The sequence below is a fragment of the Montipora capricornis genome, chromosome 10, assembly GCF_036669925.1.
Source record: "Montipora capricornis isolate CH-2021 chromosome 10, ASM3666992v2, whole genome shotgun sequence".
In the NCBI taxonomy this organism is placed as follows: domain Eukaryota; kingdom Metazoa; phylum Cnidaria; class Anthozoa; order Scleractinia; family Acroporidae; genus Montipora; species Montipora capricornis.
The window spans coordinates 45,283,299-45,293,298 of record NC_090892.1 but is presented as its reverse complement, the minus strand read 5'-3'; the positions used below and the strand labels follow the sequence as shown (position 1 = coordinate 45,293,298).

Below are 10,000 nucleotides of genomic sequence, written 5' to 3'. Positions count from 1 at the left end.
GAGGGGGAACAACAGGTGTGAAGATTTGACAAGGCAAGCTGACAAGGTTGATATGGTGTGATTGGGAAAGGTAGAAAGGGTCAGAAGAGAGGGAAGAACAAAATTTATGTATGAGGCCACATGAGGAGATGAGCAAGGTGTTGTGAGAGTTTTTTTTGTCAGGAGTGGTGTGAAGAAGACAGTGAAGGCTTTGCAGGACGAGAAAGGTTTGAGTGTGTGGGAAGAACCCAGTTTGATTTCATAGTTGAAGTGCATCGAGCTGAATAATCTGTTGACTAAGATGGAGATGGGCGAGATTGAGAAGATTGTGAGGGGTGAGATCAGAAAGGAGGTTGGCATGAATCAGGAGAAGATGATGATCAACGAAGTGAAAGAACTGTTTGGAGAAAGTGATGATGAGGAAGAGTTCATGGGATTTGATGCTGAATGTGAGGAGGGATGTGAGTCTGGTGTGGTTACAGAGTGAGAGGCTGTGGGTAAAGGAGATGAGTCTGAAAATGAGGTAGATTTCAAGGTTGCTAAAGGTGTTAGTGGAGAGAAGGAAGAAATGGTGGTTGAGGCCGTATCAACATCTGGAGGAGTAAAGGTAAATGTGGAGAAGCTGGATTGTTTAGGAGTTGAGGGTGAAGAGAGGGCTAGAGGACAGGATAGTAAGGGAAAGATGGGTGGCATTGATGGACAGGTCAAAGTGGTTGAGGAGAAGTTGGTTACTTTCTTGACGATGATGGTCTAAGAGTGGCGAGCAATGAGGAGAAGGAGGAGGTACTTCAGAAGACATGAGCAGTCTTCAGTAGTGAGGAGTGGGTTGACATTCCTGGTTTCCAGGCTCAGGATAGAAAAGTGAATAGAGTGGTGAAGGTTGCAGAAGGGTTGATGCATAATCTTGTGAAGGATGGGATGTTGATGTCAGAGATCAATAGGCTTCTGTATACTGGGTCATATGTAGTTGCAAATTTCTAGTTTCTAAAGAAACTGTGGTGAGCACTGCATCAATGGGAGAGAGAAACTGGAAATTTGGTTTATCAAACGTGTTGATAAAGGTTGAATTACCACCGCTCTGACGAAGGGCTAACGCTCGAAACATCAGCCTTCCAAATCATTCATGGACTCCAAGGTAATTCGACATTTGATAAAACCAATATAAATTTTCATATGTAGTTGCAGACAGGTTGGGGCTGATGGGAAAGAAGAAAGGTAACTAGTTTGAGAAGAAGAAACCCAAGTCGCAAAGAAGGATTTGACGAGGACTGAGGTGGCAAGAAGGGGGAGTGTTCTTGAGAGGAAAGTGACAGATCATTTGAATAAGAGGTATCACGTTGTCAAGAAGGGGAAAGTTGCTGTGAGTTTGTTCTTGAAGAGGAAGATACAGTCTGGGAGCTCGAAAAATTTGGTGGTTGTAGACAACCGTTCGAAGGTCAGACTGAGCACCTTGTTCAAGAATAACCAGAGTCAGTTGTTCAATGAGTTAAGGGGCAAGGCAAATGCAGGGCCAACCCAAGCACCAAATGGAAGGGAGCAAACAAGGTTCTGGAGTGGTAATTAGTCAGTGGAGAAGAGGCATAACTAGGACAGTAGTTGTTAATAATGTAAATTTTGATTTTTAAAAAAAACACTAATTGGCTTACTGTTAATAAGCTTCAATTCCATCCATCCAGAACTAAACTAATGCTCATTGGGTCAACATATAATCTAATGGAATCTCCATCGACAATATTATGGTTTCACGTGTAACCGCTAATAAATGTTTGGGAGTTCTATTGGATGAAAGGCTTACTTTTGAGACTCACATTGAGTATATATGTGGAAAGGCGTGCCTGGTATAGGAGCTCTAAGACGAATAAATCCTTTTGTTCCACTTTGCACCCTGGTAACTCTATACAAATCACTTATCTCACCTTACTTTGACTATTGTTCTCCCTTAAGTGACACATATGGTAAGCAAGTTAAAGATAAGGGAAAGGCCCCACCTGGAAATCAGCTTCTGTTGTGTGTGGCCAGCGTAGTTAAATTAACTTGTATTGTATTATTGGTTGGACAAGGTGTGGGACAGGATGGGTAATGTGGAGAAGCAAGAGGAAGTGGAGATTAGAGTAGAGATGTGGAAAATGGAATTCGGAAGATGGCGAATTGGAACACTCCAGGTCTGGACAGCGTAAGGGGGTTTTGGTTTGAGAGGTTTAAGCCATCATTTGGGTTAATTTCAGTGAGTTTGCAGCATTGTTTGGACAATGGGGAGGTGCCGGAGTGGATGGCAAAGGGGAGGTTGGTGTTGATAGAGAAGGATGATGCCAAGGGAACAGTGGCTAGCTACTGCAGACTTATAACTGCCATTGATGTGGAAGAGGCTGCGGGGTACAAAGGACTAGTTGCTGATAGACAAGGCAGTGTTAAGGTAGGCTCGGGGGACGAGGTGTTTGGCAATGGGGTAGATCAATTATTGGAAGGCCTATGATACGGTACCCCATTCAGGGATTGTTAAAATGTTGGAAGCGATGAAGGAAGCTGACAATGTGAATGGACTTAACTGATTAGAGTGTAATGTACCCCATATGAACCTCTGCTCTGTGAGCAAGGTTTTTTCAGGCCATGATTGAGAAGGAGGATGTAGATCCAAAGTGTAGAAAGTGTGGCAAGGGGATGGAGTCGGGCATGTGGTAAGTCGTTGTACTGGTTTGGTTTGTTTGTTGTACTAGCATGATTGGATGGGGTTGAGGGTGTACTGGGAATGTTGTCACAAGGATGGTGTAAAGTGTGCTGACGCGTGGTATAGGGAGGTTCCAGATGGTGTCACAAGATAGGAATGCAGAGATCCGGTGGTATAGGAGCATCAAGGCAACACAGAAGATCGAACATAATCGTCCAGATGTTACTGTCACAGTGGTGGATCAAGTGGATCAGGAGTGGACGTATCTTGATTTCTTGGTAGTTTGCAATAGGAATGCAGTGACTAAAGAGTACATAATTTGTATGAGAAAATCACAACCTACTCTCCTATGGCAAAGAAAATCAGGAAGATGCATCATGTGTCAATGAAGATTGCGCTGTTGGTGGTTAGTAGTTTGGGCACAAAGTCTGATCGGTCTGAAGGCCTTACGGTTTTTGAAAGATCTTGGGATTCTGGATGTGTTGCAAAGAATGCAGGGACCACTCTAATCCTTGAAAAGACAGTTAGTCATTGAAACCCAGATCTGGGGCTGAGGGTAGGCAATATTTATGCCTTCAGAGTTTAAATACCATCTCCTTGCAGGTTGCTCGGACAAAGAAAGTCAAGAATTATTATTAGTCTTAATAATTAAATATAATTATTATTATTAATGTTAATTTATTTATTATCATTATTATTAAATATGCCTTTACTTTGGCAATTTTTTTTATTCTCTTTTATTAACACTGGACAAGGTTTCACAGGGTAATGGTTTTTCAAATTTATATGAAAACTCAGTGGAGGTCTCCACAAACAGCAATCTTACATTATTAATATTAAATACACCATATGTACAATCATTATGTTTCTTATTTTTATGCCCATCATCAACTTTTCCTATCATCACCACTCAGTACAAACATTTTTCAAAGGGCTCAAATTCAAAGTTTTAAAGCTCCCTGTTCAGATTTTGAAAGTGTGTTTGCTTAACACCTGAAAAGCAAAGGCTGTTTACTTTGAGTGTAAGTTTTGGATTTCACGGTCCACCATTACTCACGCTCAAAATTGACCGATTGGACCTCAGAGGGTAGGATCCAGGGAAACGTGATATCAAAGGCTCACTAGCTTAAAATTTCAGCTTATTGTAAATGCAAAACGCGAGTTTAAAAGTCTGAAAGCCCAAAACTCCTGTGCTGCATGTTAATTCTGTGGCATACACACCCATTGCATTCTTAAACTAGTGAGCCTTTTTAACATCATTTTCTCCTCAAACCAGCTCTTTCAAGAACTTAAAATTAGTAATGGCCGACCATTAAACAGGAAAATTCCAGTTAAAATAAACAGGTGTCTTTTTGAAATCAAGGCTCAAAACTTTGGTCACTTAGTGTTTGGTTAACATAGGGGCACTTTAAGACCAGTAATACAGATGTATTTTAAAGGTGCGGTTGGCTTTTAAATGAAGTACAACAAAACAAACCAATAGCTTGTAATGAGCTTGCTGGCTTTTTCCCTTCCCTGTAGAAGAAAAAACAAAGGATGTGATAAAGAAAGGCATACCAAGGTCAAAATTAATGATGTATTCTTTATCATATGAAGATTGCATTTTTTTGTTTGGGATTTAGGGAAATCATCACTTTCTTTGACAGTATGCTAGTGACTTTGAGGAAATGCTTAAGCAGGACCCTCCTTTGTCATTCTTGAATGGCACCAACACTACAGGGTCCGGTTCTTCAAAAGCCGATTAACACTAATCCCAGATTAACTAGACGCTCAATGAGCATATACTGGGTTGCCTGTGGTACATGTTACTCAAAAACACAAGGGACTGAGTTAGATGGAATTGAACAGCAGCGTTCCAGGCAATTTTTTCAAGTCGGGGGTCATTAATTAAGACCATTTAAGGGGTCACCCAGAAGTCGTGCCAGCAGAGGCCCTTTGGCTTACAAGTTCACGTGACAAAACAGATCTTTTTCTAAGGTTAAAAACCGACCTATTAATCATTTGTCATAAAGAAAAAATTCCTGTCATTTTTAGAAAAAATTGGCATGCACTGTGTATGTGTGGTAGTGCAGTAACACAGCGCTTTATTCCATGTTATCAACCATCTTCCAAGGTGATTCAAGTTGTCTTTGCGTAATATGTAGCTCTAATAGTACACGATATTGTTTTGGTATTGTACCGTAAATGTCCATGTATAAGCCGCACTTTTTTTCACAAAATTGAAGCCATAAATCAAGGGTGCGGCTTATCCATGGATACATCTGTGTTTGGAGTTTTAAAAAACCTAATTAATATTCATACAACTTCTTAAGATCTCAGTAAAGAAACATAAAAGAAACTGAGAGCATGTTGCTGTAAGTTGTTCATTGACTTTTTAATGAGTGGTGGCTCGTAAAGGAGCCGTTTGTGTCTTCGAGTGTTTATCGGCGAATCTTGCACTCCAAGAGTTCTTTCAAGGGATTAATTTTCGCTTTACTCGAACAAGTAAACACCAACCTAAAAGGAATCTCCATTCCTCCGCACAGCTGTTTGCAGTGGGTAGTAGCCAAAACGCGGGCCAGGGTCGAGGTCGAGGTCGGGGTCGGGGTCGGGGTCGGGGTCGGGGTCGGGGTCGGGGTCGGGGTGTCTTGTTTTTTTTCAAAATTTTTTCGTTTCAATTTCTCCGATCAAGAACGTTAAAGACAATCAATGGAAGAAATCAAACCATAAGATCGTGTAGATTAGAAGACACAAATTGTAATATATTCAAGAAATCAGTTGCATTCTTCTTTTAGCCTATCGCCGGCATTCCAAAACATTAATCTACTTTCGTAATATTTTCGTTTCAGTCGACTAACCCTAATCCAACGACATATCGATCGAGCAGCTAGTACAAATAAAAATCTGAAAATCTTCAGGATCCTCAGTGCCGTGATCTTGCCTTAAAGTAGTGCCTCGTACGTAGGTGCGAATCACCTAGAAACACTGAAGACTCGCTGAGCTTCACATTTTAAAACCACGTTTTAATGTTTACTTCATAAGAAACTTCTCCCCAATACAATTAAAACGAAACAGAACATAGCCGTAATTCCACTATGGTCGTCATGCAAACGTTCTCAGTTCCTTGTTTTCGCAAAATTGTTCTAAGTGTGGTTGTGCTTTTTCTCGTAAAATTGGATTCGATCCCTTGAAGTCCAAATAGAATTGGCTAGCAAGTTCCTATGCTACTGACTATACTACAAACCGTTTGTGGTAAATCAGACAACAACATTCACAACAACACGAACAAACAAGCAAAAGGAATGTTGCATGACTGCGTGACGATCATCGTGGAACTGTGATTCTGTTTTTTTTTTTTAACGAAGTGAATATTACGATGGGACTCTGTCTGGCAGTTAGCGTGTATTCCATAAACTCCAATTACGGTAATTTTGGAAATTCTCTTAATTTCGAACAACAAACTTCAATTTTCAGAAAGACAAAAAAACAAAGTACGAAAAACTAAGCTAAAATGCCCCTTAAAAGCTTTCATAGCATCCGTAGGTTCCTCAATTTTTTTGACTTATTGCCACCATAAATGACAGTCATTTGAGAATGACGACAAAATGAAACAAAATTTTGGAAAAAAAGACACCCCGACCCCGGCCCCGGCCCCGGCCCCGGCCCTGGCCCTGGCCCCGGCCCCGCGTTTTGGCTACTACCGTTTGCAGTGACGTCTTCGACCAGTCACTTCCACGCATATCTTTCCGCCACGTGCGATAAAATACCACAAAATTCGCGAGTACTCGCGAGGTGAATGGCCGACTGTTTAGTTGTCCTCGACCACCCTCTCGGCAAATTTGTCGACTGCTTTATCAAGCTCCTGTTCTGCATGAAATTTTTCGCCTATTGCGGGTACATCTTTATAGACGTGGTCATGATACCCAGGCCCTGGCCCAGACTCCTCCCCACATTTAAAGCTTGGCTACTAAGCACTCGTTCGTTTTGTAACTTCAATATCAAAGGAATTTCAGCTTTATGGTGAAACCTTGATTGCTTGTCCTTGTTGGTTTATAGCAATAGAACGTTACTGGAACTTCAAACTTTATTGTATTACATTTTTTCCCAAAATCTGCACTTCTAAATTCGGGGTGCTGCTTATCTACGGATGCAGCTTATACATGGACGTTTACAGTATATCATTGTAGTGCCATGGTAGAAGTCTTAAGTAAATAGCCCCCTGAGAAGACATGTGGTTACTAGCAAAGTATTAAACCCAGAAAGATTGAAGAAAATAAATGGGAATTGAAAAACATTGGCTTCTAGGCTGACATGCTGATCATTTTCAAGTTCCCTCACAACTTCAGAAGAGCAGAAGGAAGTTTTCTGGACGGTCGATCGAGAATAAAATATTTTGCCATCAGCAACAAAATTTACAACATGAAAACAACATTAATTTTGAACCACGAAATATAAAAAAGTTACCATCAGCAAAAAACATTTTGGGAGATTTTGGCTAAGTTGAATTTTGTTATTGTTACAGTACTTTTGGCTGCACAAGTAAATCACAAAATCAAAAGTGACATTGAATTCAGCAGGCGTGAACAAGTTACTGCGGTGTGTTTACTCACAAAACGGTGAAGCATCTGTGTCAAATGATGGCAAGATACCGGGTTTTTGTTTTTGTTAGTTTTCTTTTTCTTTCAAGTGTTATAAAGTTTGACAAGGAATGTGTGAATTCAACAAAAAGATCACAATCACCCAACTTTTGAGGTTGACCAGTATTTCTGGAAAGTCAACAATTTACTCTCCAAGACAAGGTTATTTATAACCAGGTCATTCCATCGTTTTAGAAATAGCAGCTACTTTATTATTCACCTCTAAATGTTTAATATATTAATCTAAACATTTATTATTTTTCTTTCTTCATGAAAACCCCCAGTAATCAATACAACAGTACACTGTACCTGTACATGTACTGGTACTCTTAGTAACTGATGTTCATTTAGTCATTTTTTAACTTACACATACTTCAAAATTTTTCATTTGCAGTGATTGTATAAAATTACCTTAAGTCCCAGATATAGATAAACTGATCCATTGAGCAGGTGGAAAGAAGATGAGGGTCAAACCAGGACCAGTTTAAATCACTGGAGCAAAAGAAGAGGATCAGCAAAATAAGTGATTGCAACTTACCAAATAAATCTATGGAATCTTACAATCATAATAAAGTACAAACAACAACAACAACAAATAATAATAATAAAATAATAATAATAATAATAATAATAATAATAATAATAATAATAATTTATAATAGTAATCACCTATTGACTCTTTTTAGCAGATTTTACTCAGTCTAATGCCAGACGATTTTACTGGGGGCATCCTGGGGTGCCTGTGAACCAGTCAATTACTGTGTCACCTCCATTAATCCATTGACTCCTGGGAATGAAACTTTGCAGATTTTACTTTGCCTGACGCCAGACAATTTTACTCATCAAATGGAGCATTCTGGGGTTCCTGAGGAGTGAGTGAATGGGTCAATATTAATAATTACTATTTAATATTATAGCAATCACTATACATTCTATCATACACCAAAAAATAGTGTCAGAGATAACATGCAACCACTTTTTTTTTTCATTCTTAAGGAGTGTGTCCTTTTCAGTGAATTTCATTGGCTGTTTTTTTTTTCTTCATAAACACAAAGACTTCACATGTTCAATTCAAGAAATCTCTGTAGGACACTGTATTTGTCTAGAAGATACTGTATACATTGTTTGGCCTCTCAAAATACTCAAACTGCTGCTTTCAAAGATGTGGTTATGCCATCAAGTTGTATATAATTATGATTATATTTCCAAGGTTCCAATGGGAAGTGCAGTTCTTATAAAACAAGAGGTTACAGGTAGCCTACACTTTGTTCAAAGGAATTTTAACCAATTGCCTTTAAAATTCACAGCATTTCAATGATTTTTTATGGTACAATTTTTATCTTGGTCAATATCCAGTTCAATTCCGTAGTGCAAAGTCCAAAGTCCACATTCCGTGACCCAACCATGTGGTTAAGTGCAATCTCATTTGTAGATTGATGAGAATGAGAGTTGAGGATGTTGACATTAAAATCACCCAGGCATAATATATAAGATAACTTATTCCCAAAACGGATGGCTGCCAAGATATCTTTAATAGACTTGTTAAAGTCATTTAGAGACGCATCGCGAGGTCTATAGAGGCAGCCAACAATAATATTTCTACCATGAGGCCTCATAATTTCCACAAAGACTGAGTCGTACAATGAATTGTCAGAAGTTAGTTATAACCCCTCTAATAAGAAGGTCTCTTAAAGTGGTAAAACTGCTTCCAGCCACCTTTATTAATTAAGTCTCACAATGGGTTAAAGGAGTCTGACATAGTGCACAAGTACATGCGCACAGGTTGTTAACCCATTGACTCTTGTACCAACCCCATTGACGAGTAAAATTGCCTGGCATTAGACAGTAAAATCTGTGAAGTCTCACTCCAAGGAGTCACTGAGTTAAAATAATGAAAGACAAAGTGCTTCCTTTGCAATTAATTTTCATCTGCAAAATGGTTCTTCTTGTCACATCCCTTGTTCACATACATTGTAACATGGAGGCTGTGGAATACTGTGTAAACAGATTGAGGAACGATCAATGTTTCACAAAGTGACTACTGATTTGTAATTCAATGTAATTTAACGTAATTGATTAGCAAAAGAATGTTGAATATTGTTGTTGCTGTTGTTTTATCAGAATGTACCTTGTAAACAGTACCTAATTGCTCGTGTGTGACCTCTGAGAATTTGCTGCTGTAAACCATTTCCTTCCCTCCATGACCAGATCTCTGTCTTCTGATTGGACTATAGCGAGAAAAATGATTAAACAAGAAACTAAGACTAAAGAGAGGAATAATTATTAAGAACCTTAATCATAGTGATCTTATACAATTTAAAAGGTCTTACCGTAAACACCCGCATATATGGTAAGCCTCACCCTGAATTTAGCAGCTCAAATTTTGGAAAAAAATTTTTTGAAAGAAATCAAAAGAAATCCAAAGTAGTCTTTAGAAGTCTTCTTCATCCACTGTTCATCAAACCTAAACTCACTATTATTAAACATTGAAATGGAAAATACATGTACTTCAAAGTCTAACCCACAATTTTAATACCACTTTATTTATAATGAACATCGTTTCTGCTAACTTTGACATATGACTGATCTTCTTCTGGTGTTTGTTGACAGGAATTTCTTCATTCAACAAAGTTTTTCCATAGATTTTTGCCTTACAAGAAGAATGTAAGCGGAACGTTCGTACCTTAGTCGTCAAGCATTTGATTGGATGCGAAGCTAAGAACACTGGACACCGGAAGAA

At 38.9% G+C, this 10,000-nt stretch overlaps 1 protein-coding gene across 3 annotated transcripts in view; it reads right to left on the bottom strand.

Annotated features, from left to right (window-relative positions):
* LOC138019700 (GATOR2 complex protein WDR59-like) overlaps positions 1-10,000 on the bottom strand; it is a 43,960-nt gene that overhangs the window by 30,633 nt on the left and 3,327 nt on the right. Inside the window, exons 4-6 of one of the 3 annotated variants that reach the window (XM_068866562.1) lie at positions 9,403-9,488; positions 7,672-7,752; positions 4,122-4,159 (exon numbers count right to left, since the gene is read on the bottom strand). In XM_068866562.1, the coding sequence (XP_068722663.1) occupies positions 4,122-4,159; positions 7,672-7,752; positions 9,403-9,488 (205 nt within the window). Of the gene's footprint in view, positions 1-4,121; positions 4,160-7,671; positions 7,753-7,929; positions 8,061-9,388; positions 9,489-10,000 lie in introns of those variants that run through there. The other 2 variants (XM_068866563.1, XM_068866564.1) reach the window with 2 other exon arrangements.